This window comes from Cheilinus undulatus, linkage group 21 (assembly GCF_018320785.1).
Source record: "Cheilinus undulatus linkage group 21, ASM1832078v1, whole genome shotgun sequence".
Taxonomy (NCBI): domain Eukaryota; kingdom Metazoa; phylum Chordata; class Actinopteri; order Labriformes; family Labridae; genus Cheilinus; species Cheilinus undulatus.
Window position 1 is genome coordinate 28,067,101 of NC_054885.1, and position 22,124 is coordinate 28,089,224.

The window sequence follows — 22,124 nt, forward strand, 5'->3', positions numbered from 1 at the left end:
CTGTGGTCCATGTTCAGTGTGGTGCACACCATAATACCAAACAGCACATTGACTACTTTACACCCTTTAAATAGGCAGACTGACTGATTACATGTTTGAAGACACCTGTGATGATAATTACAGGACGCACCTCAGTTTAACATGTCTATATGGTCACATTATTTTACATCTTTTCTAATGGTGTCATCATTTTGTCCCAGCCAGGTTCATTTTTAAAGGATTCTGTTGAACCACGATTCAAAAGCAATTTCTGATTTTCATTAGTTAATTTTCAGTATTTTTTTCATTTTCAAGTTATTTCAGTGACCATTGTTGGTTTTTCTTTCTTTAATGGAAGGGTACCAACATTTTTGTCCTGTGTGTTTACCTCAGTACCTAGGTTCTCTATGGTTGAACATTTTCAACATCTGAGTGATTATTTCTATTACAGTCTCAGTCAGGATAAACATGTCAATCAGTAGTGCAGTTGCATTTTTTCAGCTCAGGCAACTCTCCAAAATCAGTCACATGCTTCCCAGAAATCACCTTGACCCAGTAATAAATGCCTTATTTCCTCCAGACTAGATTACTGTGACTCTGTGTGCTCTTTCCTGTCACAAGATAACTTATAACACACTTTCTGGTCTTGCTTCACCTCGTTCTATTGATTTATTTCTGGGTTTAAGTTTTAACTTGTTTTAACTTATTAATTTGGGGGGTGTCTGACTTTATCTTATTTTAATAACTTTTAACTTGTATCTTCTTAACTGATTGTTTTGGCAATTTTACTGATGTCCTAAGAGGAAGAGCAGGAGTTTTAAGATTTAAAACTCTGTCTTCCTTTGGCTACCATAAACATAATTACAGAAAATTTATAGGCTGATGGGGAAAAATACAGCTCTCACAACCACTCTTACTGTCTTGGGTGATAACCAGAGCTATTATGACCTCTAGTGGTGAGCTGAAGTAAAAAATGGATAAGTCCACCTCTCCCTTTAACAGCTGTGTGACAGATTTAGATTTATTGCTGCATGTGTTTATTTCCACACATCAGTCCTTGAAGAGCTTTTTTTTTTCTATTCATCATAATCATCACAAGAACACATAAGAGAAGGGCAATGTCATGTGTCATCTTTAATCACATTATTAACAAGTCTATAGCAGTATGAGGACTCAACCCTGCCATTCCCTGGACTACAGTATCTGGTGTTCTTTAACAGGGAACAGTTCCCATGTCCCTGCAGCAAAATCTTTCATTCTGTCAAACTTTAACATACACTCACACACAGATTGACCAACTGACGTTCTTGGCACCCAGGCCAGAGTTTCTGTAGCTTCTCTGCTACACTAGTATCAGACAGAAACATGAGCTGAAAAACAGGCAAGCAAACACCAGGGCGGCCATTGTTGTGCAGGCTATGAGCCTGTAAAGTTCAGTCAGAGTTGTGCCGCCCCACCTGACACTGTTATAAGACAGTATGGATGTCAGAAGGCATTTCTTTGTTTCCCAGGATCCTCTTCTTTGCCAAGTAAAAAAAAAAAAGTAGTAATAGAATGGAGAATGAAGTGCAGGAGCAGAAAAAGGGTGGAGAACCCGTGAACACAGATCTACTCCAACACCACAGTGCCTCCTGCTGCCTCCAGAGCGGCTTTTAGTTTCTCTGCCTCTTCTTTGGACACATTGGCTCGGATTTCCTGGGGAAGAGACTCCACTAACTTCTTAGCCTGGTTTATAAAGGACAGAAAAAAAAAATCATAATTAAGTGAAGCAGGATGGTGACAGAAATTAATCAGACACAAGTTAAAATTATTAACAAATCACCAAATACAATACGTCAGTTCTTCTGATAACAAAACAGCCCAAAACTTCCAAGAAACCGCACTTAGCAGCACTAACAAAATAAAAAGATTTTAGTTTGTATCTTCACAAAAAAAACCCCACAGAAATAACATATTAAGGTTTGAGTCTAAACTAAAACCATATTTTATGGAATTGTTATTCTGTTGATTATTTCATAGATGTAGTGAAGTTGCTCTGTTAGTGGCTTTTTATTCAACTAAGAATTAAAAAATGCGAACACTCTTCTATCAATGATGAAAAAGCAGAAAATCCTCATTTTCACGAAGGCTGATTACATTTAAATTTACATTTTGGTATGAGAATTTCTCATGATTACTTAATTGTTTATAATATTTTGTTTTGATTAAATTTAGATGATCCAAACAGGTAAACTTGGGACACTAATCAGTTTCATTAGATTTTTTAAAAGAACCTTGACCTAGAAAAACAGATCTTTAAGGAAAACATTGACAAACATGCTTTTAACTCCTTAGACTGTGAGAGGATTGCTGTGATTTAACATATTATCTGAACTATTTTATTCAGAATATCTTCATGATCATGAGCTATAATGTTTTAGGACAAACTGCAATTAAAAATATAACCTAAGTTTTTATATTTGGATAAAAAATCCTTTCCAGTCAATGACTCTCTTTAGCCTTGATCCCACAGACGTCACCAAATTCTCCATTTCGTCCCTGGAGATGATTTGACAGGCCTCTACTTCAGCTGCCTTCAGTTGCTGCTAGTCTGTGTGTCATCTTTGCTTTCACTTTCATCCTTTATAACTGATAAGTGTACTCTATTGGCTTGAGATCAGGTGATTGACTTGGTCATTGAAGAATATTCAATTTCTTTGCCATCAAAAAATCTTAGGTTGCTTTTACAGTTTGTTTTGAGTCATTATCAATCTGCACTGTAAAGTTCCACCCTAGAAGTTCAGCAGCGTATCTATGTTTATTTTGCTTAATTATGACCTCCTTCACCGATATTTAAAGCTCCAGTTAAACAACTACCAAAAGCCAATTCAATGCTTGATATTATCTCCAGAGCTTTTATCTGCTTTATCTGTCCTAAAGTGACTTATCAGACCACACCTGGCCATGAAATTGTTTATTTAGTTGCCCAAATACTTTTGAGCTCCTGATGATAGAGGTACTTCAGATAAAATAGCTGTAATTCCTATATGGTTGAAGCCATGTTTTTTAATACCCTTAAATTAAACCTGAAACTTAACACTCCAGTCACATCTTCATAGTTTAGCTTCAAATCCACAATCAATAGTAACAGAATAAAATCATGTCCCTGTCAACATACTAACAAGCCCAACCATAAAAGCTGTACATCCCTTTCAGGCTTTAAATGCAAACAGCAGATACAAAAACGTATAGTTTGAGATTACATTCATGTTTGTCTGGTAGTGATGAAACCTACCTGAACCAGATTTAAGCCTTGAATGCAGTTCTTCACTTCTTTTATGAGTTTAACTTTTTCAGCTGCCTTCATTTCCGTCAATTTCACTGTAAAGTGAGTCTGCTCTTTCTTGGCTGGTGCCTCCTCCTCCTCTGCAGCCTAATTTCACACAGAGAAAATGAGATCAGATGATGAAATAGCAGGCCGTTTAAGGTATATGGACCCTGAGTTAAAGAAGGACTACTTTAAACTCTGCACTTAAATGTAAACAAGTTACCTGTGTTGCTACAGGTGCAGCTGCTGTCCCCATTGGCATCATTCCAACATCCTGAATGTTCAGAGTTTTCTGTATGAAACAAAACGGGCAGACCACTCACATCAATATCTATCTGAAGCACACTTCGGTTCCGATTGAGCATTTATGGAGTCTGCTACAAACCTTCAGGAGCTCATTGAGGTCCGATACCTCTAACAAGGTAAGGCTGGCTATGTCATTAACAAGCTGTTGGATTTTAGGAGAATACTGTTTGGGTGCTCCATCTAGTGGAGGGGTGGCGATGGTGTCTGAGTGAGAGGCTGGACTGGTCCTCAGGTGTCTGAGAGCACACAGGATTGGTACCTGCTGCTGGAGATGTTGCCTGGCAAAAAAACAAACAAACACCTGAATCAATGGCTGAGTCTAGTCAGATATAAAGGGATTCAGATTTGAAGTTTACAGCTGGCATCAGATTACCCTCTGCAGCATCTTAATGACTATAATTTACTTCAGGTTTACAGGTACCACTTGGTGCATTGGACAGAGTGCAAGATGTTCAGCCACTGCCTCACATAAGTTTTATCACAAGAAAAGTCTGGGTGAGTTTTCTCCAGCAATACATAAAAGGACAAGTTTAACCATTTATTATTAATTTGAGTGCAACTTCATCTTTCATCAAGTATAACTACATGTGCTTAAACTTGCATTAGTGGACAGTCAGCAAACTTTCTAGGAAATCCATGTGAGGTGAAATCCTCAAAATACACAATTCAATGGCAGGTCTGCAGAAGAAAACAAAGAATGCGTTTTTAATTTGATTTCCTGCCTAGAAATCTTTAGTTATGTCTCCTGAATCTAAGAGGGCAAAGGTTACCCCTACACTAGACCAGCTTTTCCTAAACTTCAGTGCATTGTGGCCCAATTTGAGACGTGAAAATCTGATTGGGACCACCAAATCATTCAATCAACCATAACATGAGACTGAAAGTATAAACCTTTTTAATTTTTTTCCATAAACAGAGAATTTTAAGAGTTTTTAACATTAATGCCACAAGTGTCATTAAGTGCAGTTAATGAGCCACCAGCATTTTGTTTAAACAGGCATCTGTAGAGTCACCTATTTTTTCTTTTCCAATATCAGTCGTTTAGAGTGCATACTGAGACTCAATTTATGCTTTCAGACTAAGATTATTGCAGCATAGTAGAGTGTTTAATGAAGCGTCACCAGTTAACTCAACACCAGTTAAACCATGACACCCATATTGTACATCATACAAAAGAAATTAAACATTCTGGCTGTGTTTTGTTATTTAATTTAACATCTTATCCTGTATGTTATGATAATTTAAAACTTGACTTTAATTTTCAAAAGTATATTCGAGTGTTTTTTTTTTTAATGAGGTGAAAGGCCTCTCGCAGCCCACCTGAAGATAACTGCTGCACATGCATCACTTATAAATGCCTTTTGTACTGTAAGTTCTAGGAGGCTCGGTTAGTAGACAGGTCGTCTTTTGCCTCAAATTATTAATTCATGGAAGTACCCTCACTTTAAAGTAAAGTAAAACAGGTTTTGTGCAAGTAAAAGAATGTAGCTTCTGGATATTTGAGCTAAAAAAAAACAATGTTTCAGTTACACCGGTGTGACCTTGGCTGACATAAACATAGCTGCACCAGAGGAAAAGGGAAACAATTCCTACATTTGGATATAAGCCCAAACTGAGCTTCAAACAAGAATAAACCGTCTGACTATCACTGTAACAGATATCATAGGTTAACAGCATTTAAGCAGAGCCAGTAAAGATTGGGATAGTACTGGCTTAAGTAACCGAGCTAGCTAATGTTAGCAGAGTTAATTCAAATACGGATATACCCGGAAGCTCTTACTGGAGAAATAAACCTCCAGCATTGACACAGACTACAGAAACAACGGCGTGCTCTAAAATTAAAAGTTGTCTAACTGTCCTTGAAGAAGCAGACAGTCAAATGTATACTGCACCGTTAAGTTAGCTCTACCCCGGTGTTACGTGACTGTCTGCAGCCCGCTCGAGCTCACTTACGTACCGGTGAGTGGTCGCTGCAGCCCGCAGTGCGGTCCGGAGGCAGTGACTGGTGCAGTACATGCTAAACGGAGTCGTTTATCCCGGTGTCCCTCTAAAAACTGTCCTAGTTTGTGACAGCCAGGTCCCCTTCCAGTATCTCTGCCTCAAAAGCACATGGCGTCCTCTCGGCTTCTGACCTACCCACAAGGCATTGCGTGAACTGTTAGTAAACCTATGGTAGCCCGTTTGGGACAAGAGTATGGACGCAAAAGGCACGACCACTAGTTCTAAGTTCAGAGGGGTCGGCTGCATAAAAAACATCATTTGTTCATTTTTTTTATTTATAGCTAAGTTAATTCAAGGTTTTCATTGCTCTTTTACAAGAAATACAAAGCACATCAATGTCGATAGCATTTGCCACATTTGAAAGAATCGTTTATTTGCAGTTCTTTGCTGTTACCACAAAAGGGCATCATTCACTCATTCTGAACTAAATTCACTCAGGTAAATTATAAGCACTATATATATATATGACAATCAAATGTTTTGTCAACAATCACTCACTGTTAGTTGATTTACAGATTTATAATTTAATGTTCTCGAGTTCTTTTTTTTTCTTGTGGTTCAGTTGTGCAAGTCTCTGGATAAGTTTAACACTTTTGTTTCATGAATCTTTTCCAGAAATTCCAGAAATTAATACCATTTTTATTGGTTGATGAATAAATTAAGTAATATATAATAGTCAAAATTGTACTGTTTGATTTGTTATTTATTGCTAAACTTGAGTGTTCATGTGCTTGAACTTTACCAGACCTGAGCACTGGGGAGGAGCACAGACAGAATCCTCTTAGCCAAGTAATCTCTGCACCCATCTGCTGCTGCTGTCACCCAACACTTCCATCCACCACAAAAATGACATTTTCCCTCTAGTCCTGGTTAACACAAGTGAGGTAAGATGGGGGGATCCTCTTAGTGATCTGGGGGTCTGCTTAACAACATATTAAGACATGTCATTCTGCTTGTTTTCTGTCAGATCATGCTGCTGTCTCCTCAGGCAGAGAAGAACTGCAAGATTCTGTGTTCAATGCTTGAAGACGTGCTGGAGGACCAGTCCCACAGGCAGCTGTTTGCCCTAGAGCTGGGCTCTGGAACAGGCCAGCATGTCATTCGCTTTGCCCAAAAGATGCCTTTTGTTACCTGGCAGCCATCAGACATCAAAGAAGAGTCCAGGGAGAGGTAAGAGAAAGGCTTTTAAACGTTAATCTAATGCCTCAGTCACAACAATGCATTAATGATCCAAATTACTGGTTGAACAGTAGTCACAGAGTAAAAAGACTGACATTTAGAGTCATTCGCAACTCTGTACATTTATCAGTTTGTATTGACAGAAGTGACAGATTAAAAAAGTTAAATTAATGAATTGAATTCTTTCATACAGTATTAAGGCATACATTGCTGCAACCCATGCAAAGACTGTGCTGCAACCTGTCCACCTAGATGCAAGTGAACCTTGGGAGAAATGGGCAGGCCTTCCTCGCAACTCCTGTGATGTTATTATTGCCATAAACTTACTGCAGTACAGCTCCTTCAAAACAGCACAGGTTGGCCTACTTATGGAAGAAACAAGTCTTGAAACTAAAATGACAGTGCTGTTCAAATTTCCAAATCAAGTCATAGCACCAACTTGTCTCATGTATCTTTAAACATTACTCTCCTAGGGAGTTTTTAGTGGAGCAGGTCAGATCCTGAGGCAGAACGGTCTTTTGTTAACATATGGGGTAAGTACCAACAGTTATGTTTATTTTGCGGAAAAAAAAAACTTACCATAAAAACAGACTTTGTCTTCTCTTTGACATGTTTCAGGCATATGCTATTAATGGCACAATCACACCAAGTTGTAACGAACAGCTGGATGAAGAGCTTCGAAAAATGTGAGTTTATTTTTATCCTTAGAAGAAAAATATAAATGTGACACGTTTCTGGTGAAACTCCCTTGTCAGAAGTAGAAATAAATAGAAAACATGTTTTATGTAGGAATCCAGACTGGGGTCTCCCAGATATCGATGTTCTGAGACAACTGGCCTACGGAAATGGGATGCGTATGGAGAGAATGGTGAGTCACTACAGCAGTGCTGCTACACATCTCATCTGTTTCTGTGCCACAACAGAGCATTTATACATGGACTGTTCTTTCACAGGTTGAGATGGAGGATTACTCCAAATGCCTTGTATTTAGAAAACTCTGAAGAAGCCAAACAGCATAAAGAAGACATTGATGTTAAGTATTTATGCACAATCTACAGCCATATATTAATGAATGTTCTTTATGATGTTTCAATGTCATGTTTTGGCCTCTAAACTCATGGGATCAGAAAAAAACTACTGTAAAAGCATGCATGAAAACTACATTAAGGGCCTATATGAATAAAAAAATATTCAAACAGCACATTTTTCTTTTAATCGTCTTTGTTATAAGAAAACACAAGATGAACCAAGTGGACAATAAGAACAAGATATTTATTAAATATAATTTCAAAATTACTTTTAAGTCAGACAGATCAGTATGATGAAATTAAGAAGTTCACAGATGGAAAATGAAGGGTTACAGAAATCACTGAATGGCTGTGACACATGCTGCATGTCATGTTCAGTCTGCAAGCCCCAAAACTTCCTAAAGTACACTTAAAAAAACGCTTGCCCATCTTTATTTATATTACGTAGATATTCTCATCTATGACAGTTACAACCAAATGCACATGGGATGGAGCGCCTGGAGACCATTTGGAGTTATTAATATGTTATCATTCTATGATTCTTTCAGTCTTGAGATGCCATTATGATTGCTAACTTGATTGCTTTAAGAACTGTATGACTGCTTTAGTATGTACTGGTATTCATGGTCACAAGTGTGTACCTGCAAAGATTTAACTATGTAACTACTTAGTGAGGAAAAAACAAGTGTCAAGCTAACTCTCTAACACTCCTTCCACAATGTACAGTCCCTGCACTGTTTTGTCATTTAAGAATCTACACCAAGACATTTGATAAGTCGAGCAGTGCACAACAAAGGAGTTTAAAAGAAAAGATGGACATTGTGTGCACGAAAAGAGATTTGAACCGAAAAACTACGACTGGAATGGCAAGCTATGAACCCGTTTGAAGATGTGACTTAAGGTTGTTATTTCAGGCCTTTGACAGTGCTCTCTCTCTCTCCCCTTAGACATCACTCTTTCATCACAATCTCAACCACTTAAACAGCACATACAGATGTCTCTCCACGTCAATTCCAGAAAATAATTACAATTTAACATGCAAGTTCTGCTTTAGAAAAATATGAGACCAAGGATGGTTATGTGTTGTATTTTTTCTCAATTATTATCATATTTTCTTATTTATTTTTAAATGTAATACCACTGACTATTTCTGATCTTCAGTTACTCATTTATTAAGGAAATACTACATACATATCAGCTGGAAAGAGGAGAGGGAAAAGGAGGAGTCGTCTTGGTTTTGGTGCCCTCTCTCTCTTGCAGTTTAGTCCCCTTGCATTCACATACTTCAGCTAGGGCAGATGCAAGGAGAGAGACAGTTCTGCAACATCATCACAATATTTACATTGCCACAACATCACAGTAAGGTGGAAGGTGGGAGGTGTGTGTTTGTGTGTGTTTTCAGAGGGTATTCCTCAGAGTCCAGTGGGTGAGGGGAAAGGCCAAAGGAGGAAAGAAGGTGTAGTGTTGGACCCCACAGCGTGTTGGCTCTCAGTCGAAAGAGATGAGCTGTGCTTCTGCACTGCCAGGCACAGCCTGAGGCGCCTGCTGCTGTTGCTGCTGTGGCTGTGGAGCACCAGGGGGAGCCATCTAGTAGGAAACATCATGTTAAAAGTTAAATAGGAATGTTCATGTGGACTGAAATAGCCTGGGTGCTAAATTCTAACCAACAGAAATCAGTTTTAAAGTATTTTTGTTTGATGAAATTCACAGATGAAGCTGGAAAAATTTGAACGAAAGAGTTTTTTGGGGGTCTTTAACAACAAACTGAGTGGTGTTAAATGAATATTTCTGTAGAGAACGTGTAAGACACTGCTTTGGTCTATATCATAACTGCTTATATTGGTTCAAACACATTCAAGTATGACTTTTTAATGCAAATTCCCTTGTAAATTTTGAGAAAATGGCACAGATTGTTATCATTTTAATCCTACATTATAGAACAACAGAGAATGTGATGTTAGGCAAATGAATGAAAGCCACAAAACTTAATTTGAAAATCAATGAAATTTGAATTCTTAAAAAAACATTTTTTCAATTAATAGATCATTAAACACATCAAAATAAAGCCGCAACTGGTGACAAAAGGCCTTGGCTCTCCTCTGCATGTTGGGGTGGGTAGCAACCACAGGGTTTTGAAAAGCTGTGTTGTGTGCTGAAGTACAGCAGAGACCATTTAGATCTTCCCAACTTCATCATCAAATGTCATATAATGAACAAAATGAACATAGTATGTGAGGGAGTGCTGTTTGGATTAGGTGGCAGTCAGATAAAATGCTAATTATTACCCACGCTGATGAAATCGGCAGGGGGTTATGTAAAGGGTTCCGTATCTTTGTTTGTTTGTTTGTTTGTTTGTATGTGTACAAGATAATTCGAGAACAGAAAGTCGGATCTTCACCAAACTTTCAGGAAATATTGGGATAATGACAGGGAAGAATCGATTAGATTTTGGTGCTGATCCACGCACCCGTTTGGTTTTTCTCGCACTTCGAATTTTAAATACCATAGTATTTAATGGGAGCGTGAGTTCCTTGGTGGCACTGCTTAGGTGTGGGTCTGAAGCCTCAGACGGCCATTCTAGTATTTATAAATGATCAGGGCAGCATGTAAAACTAAAGATAGGCCATGTTATGTTTAAGGTGTTCTAGGCTTTGTTTTCAGTGGGTGGCACTGAAATAAAAACATGTCAATCTACAGAGCAGAGCTCATCAGCTGGAGGCCTGAATATTATAAAATTTAGAAAATGTGCAGAGGAAAATATTTTACGGTTGTTTGGGTAGAGTTCTTAAATAATCTCCCTAGAGCTATTAAACAACTCTATAAACGATTAAAATTTAAACTATTTCTTCAGGAATGACTTCATTGTTTCATCCATTTAACAAAAATCCACCTGTCAGCTGTTGCTTGCAAATATAACTCAAGTTAAACATGTATTTATCGGTTTGTTCTTGGTAAAAGTGCTTTTTTCTGTCAACTTTTGGCTTAGGGCATTTTGAGAGCGCAATTTTCCTGCTTGGATTTTTTACTTATCTCTACAGCATAATAGTGTCAAATCCAGTGATGGACAACATAACAGCCCCAGAAATATTCGGCTAAAATACCACAATCAATCCCTTGTGGCTGGTAACTGTGTAGGGACTAATCTCACTGTGAGAAGAAAAAAATTGCAAACATTTGAAAGAAAATACAAATACTTCAATAAAATAAGTTAATTAGAGCATTCATTTGATCGTTTGGCTACCGAAGTGTCCGTCAAGAAAAAAGCTGGCCATTGCACACATGTAGATGATGACCCCTGTTGTAGAGGGAGAGACTCTGATCATGCAATTTGAAGCAAATCAGATGTTATACAAACTTCCTGTCAAAGGAAACGGTCATCCTTTAGTGAAATATCTCATTGTTATTGACAGACATCTTACAGTTTTAATGGGGTCCCTGCTCAGGCCCCGGGTATTTTTCATAGGAGAGATATTGCTTTTTTCTTCTTGCATATTAGAAAGAGGATGCTTTAAGACACTGAATCTTTAAGGATCAGAAACTTGCAGAGGACCCACTGGACTCCTACTTACTCCTCTTCTTTTCCACCGCTACAGATGACACTGGTTTTCATGATAAACATGCCAAAATTCCTCAGCAGTTAGTATTACCATTAAATTTCAATTATCATTAAAGATTTGCAATAACTGTAGATTAATATCACACCGAATAATGTCCACACAGCATGCAGGATTGGATTGTTTTGTTTTTGTAGTGACTGACCTGTTGGTACACGGGCTGCTGGCCTGGCATGTACGGCTGTTGGGGAGGTATATTGGGATCCTGCCCAGGCAATGCTGAGATCATGTTCTGCATACTGTACGGCTGGTAACCCATGTAGCCCATTCCGTTAGTGGGAGCCTGGGTCATAGGGGGCATACTCTGGGCCTGAGAGACCACGTTCTGTAAAAAGAAAGAGGCACAGAAAGCTTACTGACATCTGTCAGAGAAATTGTTGTGATAGTTGGTCATGAAATTAAAATGAAAGCTACTCAGACCTGGTAGCCTTGTGTGGGTGTGGGCTGATAATTGGAGTAAGGTGGACTGGTAGTGGGTGGAGCCTGACCAGGAGGAGGAGCAGGCTGCCCATTGGTGCCTGCAGCCTGGTACATGTATGCATTAACCATATTGGGATCTGAAGGAAGGAAAGACATTCAGTTATACACAGAAGCACACTTGAAAAAATACATCACTCTGTAAGGAATTTCTAGGTCAACTGAAAAACAGACACTTTTTGAACACAATAACATCTGTTACTTCAAGGCTTTAAATGTATTTAAAAAAAATTTTCAACCTTCATCATTCTTCTTACTGAGCTCCTCACCTGTGGCAGCACCAGGCATGGCCTGATACTGTGGTGGTGCAGTCTGACCTTGCTGGTTCATATAAATGTTGTGCATAGGTGAACCCTCCACAGACCCAGCTGGACTAAAGGTGCCTGGGTAGCTTGGTGGAGCACCAGGCTGGTATACCACCCCTCCTGCCACATTGGGGGGCAGAGACTGCATCTGTGTGAACAGCACAAACAAACATAAATTCCCAAATAAATCAGGGAGTTGAACAAAGACTATAAAACTCCGTTTTTCCACTGGCATAAAACAGTGCCAAAGTGGATGCACTGCTGTTGAGACCAGAGATATTTTCTACTTTGGTCTCACTTTTGGACATGACTGATATGCATCAGGAAGTAGGCACAGAAGTATGAAGTGTGTACCTGAGCATAAGGTAGGGAGAAAGCAGGCATTTGGGCTCTCATCTGGATTGTGTGCTTCTGCTGCTCAAGTCGCATCTGCCTCTCCTTCTCCTGCTCCTGAAGGCGCTGGATTGCCAGCTGTCTTTGCATCTCCAGGTATTCCTGTAGTTCAAAGAGACTTGTAAGCATGGTAAATAAATAGGTTACAAATATTTACATTTAAGTAAAAAGCCTTCTTATATTACTTGTTTCTTCTGCCTCATGATTTCCAGCTTCTGTGCCAGCTGGATTTGCCTTTGTCTCTCTGCTTCCTCTGCAGCACGACGCAGTTTCTCTCTATGCTCGTCCCGAAGGGCATTTAGAGCGGCCCGTGCATCACGAACCTGAGCCAGCTTGTCTTGCAGCCCCTCATAGTACACTGCCATCAACATACAAGATGCGATAGTTAGAAGAATGGATATTCTGGATAACAGGTATGCACCAGTAAGCACAAACTCATTGAAAGTTAACACTCACATCGCTTCTCATCTAACTGGTTGAGGATGTCCAACAGCTGTGGATGCATATTGTTAATGGACTGGAAGAGTGATAGAACAGCACTATCGTTGGTGATGCTGCGCCCACGCATGTGGTTGCTCTTCATTCGGTTCAGGAAGGTAGTGACAGCATTCTGCAGAGCTTTCAGAAACTGCTCATGATTCTCCTCGGACTCCCCGTTCTGGTACTGCTGCTGAAGGGGGGAAACAAGAGGAGGCAAAGTGCAGAAAGTAATTTAAGGTCTGACTTTGTCACCTTGATATAAAAAAATAAATAAATAAGGGTGAGCCTAATTCAGATTCCTTAAGTCTGATGAAATTTGGCTATTCAATACGAGCTTTGACCACAACAATGGTCGTCCAGTCAAGACCTTGGGTTGCATTCAAACACAAAGTAGACTGCTGTTGCACTCACATTACACATTCAGCTGACTATTTTATTGGTTTTTTAATGCACATCAAGGTCTTTGTGGCTATATCATTAACCAGTCATAGCAGTTTAGTAGGCAAATGTGCTAAGGATACTTTGCAGTTACAAAAACACTGCAGACCAGCTACAGAAAAACAATATTCTGTTCCTTATAGGGGGTTTTATGCCCATGTTTGCTTGTCTTTAAGAGGCAGAGACCTATTTTGATAACTTAGTCAAAAACCATGATTGCTGAACACCAAAGAAAAACATGCCTAAAGACGAGCAAATCATTTACAAGAAAAGTTAGGAGCAGCTACGCTTGAAGGCCTCCTCGATATGCTGTGCCCACAGAAGATTTGTGTAGGAGAGAAACTCATTAAACTGCTTTGCTAAGTATTTTAAATGATGTTTAAATGAGGGTGTTCTAAGAAGCACGAGACCCCTGAAGAGAATAATACAAATCATTGACTTTTACGAAAAAGGGTTATAAAAATGTTTTCACCAACATCTGATCTCAGTAGAAATTCTAAACATACCTCTACTATGCTGACTGGCTGGACAGGGACATGACTCTCAACAGGCTGGCTGATTGGTGGAAGGGGCTCAGCCAGAGGCACAGGGGCAGGAGCTGAGGGGGTCGGACTCTTGCGGGATTCTTCCTGTTTCTTCTCCCAGTATGTTCTGTTCAGGTATCGTGCCAGCTGGAATTTAGGGACATACAGATATCAGTAAAAATAGCATATAGGATTTGCTTTATTTCAGCTTAATGCAAGAATTAAGGAAGAGAATGATATCAAATGTACCTCGGGGTCTACATCTTCAGCTGATGGAGCAGAAGAGTTCTGGAAAGAGAAAAGAGTTAAAGATGTCAAACATATTTTTGATTATTTGTGCTGTAATCGAAGCTGACATTTCAACGTAAGAGCTAGTCTTACCACAGGGGAAGTATAAAGGGTGCTGACTGGTGGTGCTGAGGAAGTCACTGGGGTGGGATCAGTTTTGGGATACATGGCATAAGAGTTCTTCTGCCTCTGTGAGTATATATACAGGTATGTATCATTATCTCTTTCTAATTGGGACGTGAAATGCATAATTTCAAATACAGGCTGTGTAAATACCATCCGCTCTTTCTCCTCAGCCTCACTCTGTGAAAGGGCAATGGCCAGCTGCAGCTCTTCCTCCTCCTGAAGCGCTGCCTCATCTCTCTTTGGGGGCATCTAATTGGAGAGTGGAGCAAATGTCACATCAGAAAGCAGAAATGAAGAGAAAAGGACCAAAGATCATAGAAATTTAAAAATCTATTAATAGCTATGTTTAACTTTCTTTCTTATTTCTTTAACCCAATTAAAATCCTTCTGATTTGAGATTCAAAATTCAATGTTTAGGGATGTGATTAAGAAGTCTGTAAACAAACATTGAGCATTGTATCAGAATAAAAGCTTTTCAACAGGCACACCCATCTAAATGGTCAGAACAGCAGATGGAGAATCTGTCTTTGTCCATTAAAATCAATGAAAAATACAGCCCTTACTTAAAAACACTGATCACCAGTATCAGTTTATCAACGAAGTGGACAAAAGCTGCATCCAATAATACACTTAGAAATTAATAAAGTACAAAAGTCTAGTACTAGTTAATGTAAATGGAGTTATGTGAAATAAAGTTTTTCTCCAGAATGCAATCCATTTTAACCGGAACTGATGTGGGTTTATTTCTCCATCATTATTATTTTCAGTTGAGTTTTTTAAGCACACTAGTCACCAACTCCATCTGTGTCGTAAACAAACACAGCTGTTGCTACACACCTTCTCTGCTTGTCCCCTCGCTCCTCCTCTCTCCTGTCTATGACTCTGGATGTCTATATTTTCTTCTTCTTTACTTTTAAATGAACCCACATCATGCACTTGAAGCAACCCTGAAGCAATCCACTTTCTGCCATTCTCTCAAATGAAATAAAAAAGTACAAACATGTCCTGCATGTGATAAGCATGAGAACAGTGCAAGTATGTAGATGGACTTTTAGGCATGTAGCAGAAAGCAGAGGCAGACATGTGGAGTAAGAATAGTTTTACCCCTGCCAGCATCACATGGTTGGAACAAGTTTGTTTATGAACACTGACTGGAATGACCTTTCTCATGGAGAATGATATTTCTTTGCAAATGGGAGGAACTGGATCAGAATCTTCCAGTTATTGATCGATGTTAACATGATACATTTTTATTATGGTCAGGCTTTTATTCTGATTATTTGTGCCCATGTACACCCAGTTAGTGTTTAAAAGGCAAAACACCAGTCCTTTCCCCTTCTCTCGAGTCTTTGGGCACTGTTTGAACCTTCACACAGCCATTTACTTTTTCCAAGTTATAGTTTCTTAAACAGTTACCTGTGACTGCTGGGACAGCGGGCTGGTCAGGTACTCAGGAGGCAGCTCAGAGGGTCCGGCAGCAGGGGCTTTTCCTTCAGCTTTCCTAAGTGGAGGAGAGAGGGAGGGGTGGCTGGTGAGGAAAAGGGATCAGGGAGGACAAACAATCTTGTAAATTAGAGGAGAGCATGCTGGTTGGAACACCAAGATCTCTCCACATACAGAACAATACAAGACAGAGCATCAGAAGAATCAAATCTCTGAAAATGCTGCAAGATCTTTGAAGTTGCATAAATTCTTTGTTCTTTTTTTTATTTATTTTTTAATGATTAAAGGGCAAATGTCAAATTATGCAGCATTGTTCAGAATGGACATATGTTAAGATCGTTTAAAAAGCACCTATCTTTTCACGGTGAGGTCTGTCTTTAACTCAATCTTGAGATGATTTACTAGACTATCACAAGTTGTGATAACTAACAGACGAACAGGGATGCAAACATGACAAGAGCATAAAATGTTCACCTGTAAAGCTAGAAGCATGATATGCCGATGTTAGCAAAAGTTAAAGCCATCTTTTTCATAGGCATTTTTGCCAAAATCAAAGTAGCAGCTGAGGATGACTGAATTGAAATAGACCATCTAAAACATGTTAGCAATAGCAGCGCCAAACTGTATATACTGGAGTAGGTCAAAGCATTGTCCACTGCCTCAGTTTTTCAAACACACAGACTGAAATTCACACTAATTCTGGTAGTTTAGTTTGCAGACTCACTTGTTAAGTAGCTCAAAGCACGGCTCACAAACACGCACTTCCTTCTCAATACCAAACTTGGGAATAGTCGAGTATTTAGAGGAGCACTTTCCACAGAAAATCTGCCCACATGCTCGACAATGGTGCTGCAAAAGAAAAGAAAACAAATTGAGGTCAACTTCCTCGCTCTAAGCAGACATACTACTGTGACTGAATGGAGGAGACCATAAAATCATCAAGTGCCCTAGTTTCAAGGAAGCCCGGCCTACCTTTCTTGTCATAACCCCAAACTGAACTCTGCACCGGTGGCACTCCTCAGCATCAACCCAGTCTGGAGCCTGAACAGGGCAGACAGATACACATATTACTACAGGTATAGTGATACAGCAAAATTACAAAGCCATACAGTGGACTTTCAGCCACAGTTTCCCTCTTTCTAAACCTCTTAATACTCTGTGACAAAACAAAATCACTCACTCTTTCAGCTGCAAACATTGCATCACTCTCCTTGAATTCAGGGAACACATGACCTATGAGAAGAGAAATCAGACCGATTAAACACAATTGTAGAAATGCTGCAGATCTGTTTTACAGTTTATACTAGGCTGGGTAACATTTATCCAAATATTTATATTTTAGAGCCCCTTATTATTACTTCAATAGATGCTAGAAGAAGAAAATAAAGTTGTATACAGCTCCACAAGCCTATCCACTTACCTTCAACTTTCATGATCTGGTAAGTGTCTTGGACCACCTTGTACTTGGGTTCGTTTCGGAAGGCGTGAGCCCACGCCTGGATCAGGTAAAGAATCTTGTTTCTGACGTTTGGTTCTGTCTGCTTCTGGAAATAATAGAGTCCCACAGAATTAAATATGACAATATTTACACTTTAGGCCTTTCTATGATTAAAATCTACTTTTCAGTGGCCACATAAATTGTACAATTGAGCTTTACTGAGCAACAGTGTGTTTGAAAGCAAGACGGAGGTGGGAAGTCCCTTGTGTTGTGAAAAAAAAACCCTGTCACAAGACTATGACATCACCAGGAAGTTGAAACCAGCATGGGCTAAACGCTGCTGCTCATGTCACATGATACAGCAGAAAGCCAATCAAATGTTGTTGGCTGGTGTTGTAATGCAGCCAGCTTCCTGGCAGTAACGAGTGGCATTACATGAAGTGGGAGACGGTGGGAATGTGATAAGCTGTTCAGTTTTCAAAATATAAAGCCTCACCAATTATTCTGTCTATCTGGACATGGTCAAAGAACTGTTTACAACATTTACATTTAATCATATGCTTATTTTGACAGAGAAAGGCAGGGGACAAACATTATTCTGTCTAAAATGGGCAATTAAGCTTTAGATTGATCACTTTTGGGTTCTGGACTCTAGCCAAACACAATTTTAATCTGAATATGAAACACTGGCTTCTTAAAATATCTACAGGTATTTTAAAATGTACTCTGTAGCCAAAAAACGTAGAGGTTAGTCAAATGTCTCATGCCTGGCCCCCCTCCACTATTCCACTCCTTTGTTTTCTCTCTTTTGATTTCAGTTTCACAGATGTTTTCCTTCACTGTTTTATGTCAGAAAGCTGCTCTACGAAGTGTTACTGAGGCTGCAGATTGCTCAACCACAGTTCAAGAACCGGCATTTAGAGCAGAGCATGTTAGAGGCATCATCTACCATTTAAAGGTTTAGCGTCACAACTTTGAGGTAAAAAAAAAAAAGCATGAAGAAGTATTCTGACGACTGAATAACAGGATTTTGAGAGAAACTGCAATCTGAAATATGAAAACGTGGAGACTGACTCAAGACAAAGTATTAGAAATTGAATACAGAGAGCAGAACAAGGCTGAATAAATGAACAGCAAGGTCACCTTGAGTAAATCCTTTAGCTCCTCCATAGTTTGTTTACTCGCCACCTCATCGTGGACTGTCTGGCCACAGTTCTTCACCACTGACTCCAGCACCTGAAGAATAGCGGCACTTCATTTTCATTATGCAAAAAAACTGCGGCACATATTTCACCCCTGCAGCTTATAGATAAACTGGGACTGAACTGGAAACAACCAAAAAAGCAGGACAGCAGAACATTTTCAAGTCTTACCTCGAGTGCATAAAGGGCCACATGTGGGTTTTTGTCATTAAGCTTCTTCTTAATGGCCCCAATGGCATATTTAGCCCTGCAATGACAATGAACAATGTTTCTGCATAGGTAATGTATTCAATTTAAATTTTTTGGTTGAAAAATACTAGATTGTATGAAGTATTTCAAGGCAGGGATGTGATGAGTAACAGGAAAAAGGCAGAGTCACTCACTGTGCGTCTCCCTGTCGAATGAGATCACAGATCTGCAGAATGGATTCCCAGTCCGTCTCCAGGAGCAGCTGACTGGTGGCTTTATCTGCAATAAGAATAGATGGTTAACATGTCAACAAACTGTATGTTGTTTTACAGACTGTCTGTATCTTCTACTGTATTAGATACTAAGCAAAAAAAAAAACACAGGCCTCAGACTGGCTTCATTACATACCTAGACGTGTATGTACTTGCTTGAGAATATTGATGACTGTATATCTACACTCAGTTGACAGTTTGCTTGGTAAAACAGGTCAGACTGTTAGTAAACACTACTGTTATGAATCTCAGTTCCATGGGGTAATATGCGTCTTTTTATTTACACTTATAGAGAGCTGTCAATCCCTTTTGGATTCTTTTAGTAGTGATCAATCACTATTGAATTTCCCTGTTACAGAAAAGACATCTAGATTATTTATAACTGAGTACTGATAAATTAAATAATTGATTTATGTAGTTATACATTCATAGGACTGTGAATCTGATGGTGTTAGCTTAATCATTAAAATAGCAAGTGAAATTTGTTGCCCTGCAGTGTGAAATATTGGTAATGAGGAAGGTTATCATTCAAGGAATTCATTTTAATTCACTGAGACTTACAGCTTTCTTTGGTTACAAAGGCTACCTTATAACAGAGTAACAAGTTGTGTGAGGTCATTTAAGTGTTCACAGTACTTTAATTTTAAACCATTTGGTGCTAATATCCAAAAGAAAGGTATTATTTGTGAATATCATCTATCAGTCTTTGTTTGTAGCACAAATTCATAACCAATGCTATCTCAAGACACTTTTTTAAAGGTATATTTTTTGGACTTTTTGTGCCTTGAATTAGAGAGGAGGACAGTGGATAGATTCAGAAATGGGGACTAGAGACTAGGAGAGAGACATGCAGGAAAGGAGCCACTGGCCACCCGTGCATGTGGGGCGCGACCGAGCCACCAGGCCATCTGCACCCTGTGTCAAGACATTTTACAAAGATGGAAGGTATAGAGCACTCATTCCCAAAGTCTTGGTTAGGACCCAAAGTTGGGTCGTGAAAGATTTTTTGGGGCCGCAAAATGAGTTTTCAGAGTTTCGTTGCTATGGTATTTAATGCAACATTTATGTCTGCAGTAAACATGATAACAAAATGGGGTGCTTCGTCCAATAAAACCCTCTCCACCACAGTAAAACACAAAACAAGACCCTACCATGAAGAGCTTGTCCTCGTAAAAGTGGGTCACAAGTTTGAGAAACACTGATCTAGACTGTACTCTCTGATGTGGCCTATTATTAAAAAAATACAGCACTTATCACCAATATTAACAGCCCTCATCAAAAAAATATTGTCCATTTTACATATTTCATCTTAAATGTGGGACATTTTATTTTGTCAAATTACCAACTGGCCCCGAAGACCCAAAGATCTTGTTTGCTTGATACTTTGAAATTGTTTGATAAAAATATTAAGGCACTTGATAAATTCAAGCAATAATAATAAAAATAATAACAATAATAGGACTTATTCTTTTGACATTATCTGTTCCGAGATATTTTTAAATAAACCAAAAATTTAAAACTTTAATATTTTCACATTTCTGTGTGTCATAAAACAGAACCACACAGAAACCACTGCCTTAACAATATCTGGTAAGATCCCATAACAAACATGGAGTAAAAATTCTAGTTGTGTATACAGGTCTTGGCGGATAGGCTCTTTGATATATGACACAGGCCACTGATATCGACTGAAACCTAAATGGCGCTTTGTGAGGCTCATTTTCTCTAAAACTTTTTGGTTTAACTTTTTAAATTCTGCTGCTTTTGGAGGCGACAGACCACTTTCAGCATGACTCATGAATCCACAGGACACGCAATGACATGGGTGTTTTCCAATCTAGGATAGCACCATGATAACCCAGTTAGGCTAATGGTCAAATATGATTTCTTATCCAGGAAGTCATTAAGCCAAAGTGTTTTCTTACATGTGATGTTCAGCTATCTAGAGCAGCGACCAGCTCGTTATATCTACCAACCAGTTAGCTAATCAACCTGTTGTTGCCCTAAAAAACTTAAACAATAAAAGACAAAAGTAATTGTCCAATAATAATATTGGGTTAAGATTCATGGCCTTGCTGAATATCGGGAAATCGGTGACAGTTGTTAGCTTGCATAATTGGTTAGTGTTTAAAAATTATCTTTAATGAAGCTGTTATGAAGCCAAACGCAGCTAAGATCGGCTTTTCTGATTAGCACCGAGATAAGGTATTTTTGAATAACGCTAAGAGCAACAATACGTATCAAACAATATTATCTTTGCCATTTACTGCCTTCTGAAGTTAATGATGCCCATCAAGGCCTCAAATAATAGCAAACATGTTAGCATAAAAACAGCTAGCTGGCCTGAAAGCCACAGCCCTGGTAGCGTCGGCCAAAACAATACGCTGGAAAACAACGCACTTTGACTCATATTTGACAAATAAACTATTGGCTTAACGAATGTGTTGATGACTTACCCAGAAGCCTCTCAAATGTGCCTCCTCCTTTCCCCATTTTTAGATGGAAGGTGTCAAAGTAGCTGTCGAGGAGTCTTCTTTAGTCAACGGGGTCTTGATATTTTCACCGCTACGGTTAGCCTGTTAGCCTCTATGCTAGCCACGGAGCACAGCTGTACGGCTCTTCCTACTTCCCACTTCCGCCGTAGAAACAACAACAACACGGGGTTTTTGTCCCTCTAGCGTCTGAGAAACTCAAATACAAGCTCAAAAGTAAGCCAGTAAGTAAGACAAATGCTCTTATATCAAAATAGTTGGAAGTAATGCATTTACATCAATAATAGCTATGCCTTCCTTACCAGAAAAGCTAACTTTCATTCAGTTTTTGCCACTACATTCTCATATTAGCTCTCATTAGCTTTAGCATGTAAGGCAAATTAAACAGTCTTGAAAATAATTGGTTTTCCTGACCTCATGCCATCTACCTGTCGTATAGTTACTGTTTGTAGTGCCGCATCAATACAGTAAAATTCAATTACTGTGTAAAAAACTACGGTGGCGTATTGCATTCACTTGAAAATAAAATAAAATCCTCCTGTTTTTACGACATAACTATCTCCTAAAAACAGGAAATTCAAAAATAAATAAATTCCTGTTTTTACGAGATAGTATCACATAAAAACAGGAAATTCAAAAATTA

At 38.9% G+C, this 22,124-nt stretch overlaps 3 protein-coding genes across 7 annotated transcripts; 1 reads left to right on the top strand and 2 right to left on the bottom strand.

Annotated features, from left to right (window-relative positions):
- Nucleotides 1-1,098: 1,098 nt before the first annotated feature.
- Nucleotides 1,099-5,741, bottom strand: mrpl12 (mitochondrial ribosomal protein L12). Its single transcript, XM_041777799.1, has 5 exons — nt 5,550-5,741; nt 3,672-3,870; nt 3,510-3,578; nt 3,254-3,391; nt 1,099-1,704 (listed from the first exon to the last, which is right to left on the bottom strand). The coding sequence occupies exons 1-5, from the start codon at nt 5,606-5,608 to the stop codon at nt 1,588-1,590; spliced, it is 582 nt and encodes a 193-aa protein (XP_041633733.1). The 5' UTR covers nt 5,609-5,741; the 3' UTR covers nt 1,099-1,587.
- An 822-nt stretch (nt 5,742-6,563) lies between these two features.
- Nucleotides 6,564-7,773, top strand: zgc:103625 (methyltransferase-like 26 B). The gene is made up of 6 exons (XM_041816689.1): nt 6,564-6,763; nt 6,966-7,128; nt 7,246-7,305; nt 7,391-7,458; nt 7,562-7,640; nt 7,726-7,773. The coding sequence occupies exons 1-6, from the start codon at nt 6,564-6,566 to the stop codon at nt 7,771-7,773; spliced, it is 618 nt and encodes a 205-aa protein (XP_041672623.1).
- Nucleotides 7,774-8,025: 252 nt separating this feature from the next.
- Nucleotides 8,026-21,609, bottom strand: hgs (hepatocyte growth factor-regulated tyrosine kinase substrate). 5 transcript variants are annotated; one of them, XM_041817108.1, is made up of 20 exons: nt 21,446-21,609; nt 18,912-18,996; nt 18,700-18,775; nt 18,470-18,562; nt 17,309-17,432; nt 17,069-17,121; nt 16,861-16,929; nt 16,613-16,737; nt 15,862-15,946; nt 14,596-14,694; nt 14,413-14,508; nt 14,281-14,319; nt 14,014-14,178; nt 13,046-13,256; nt 12,775-12,947; nt 12,551-12,691; nt 12,161-12,344; nt 11,835-11,971; nt 11,560-11,739; nt 8,026-9,387 (listed from the first exon to the last, which is right to left on the bottom strand). In XM_041817108.1, the coding sequence occupies exons 1-20, from the start codon at nt 21,480-21,482 to the stop codon at nt 9,289-9,291; spliced, it is 2,271 nt and encodes a 756-aa protein (XP_041673042.1). In that variant the 5' UTR covers nt 21,483-21,609; the 3' UTR covers nt 8,026-9,288. The 5 variants fall into 5 exon arrangements, with proteins under 5 accessions (XP_041673042.1, XP_041673039.1, XP_041673040.1 ...); XM_041817105.1 differs by having other exon boundaries at nt 15,862-15,973; XM_041817106.1 differs by having other exon boundaries at nt 13,046-13,259; nt 15,862-15,973; nt 17,309-17,429; nt 21,446-21,608.
- Nucleotides 21,610-22,124: the final 515 nt, after the last annotated feature.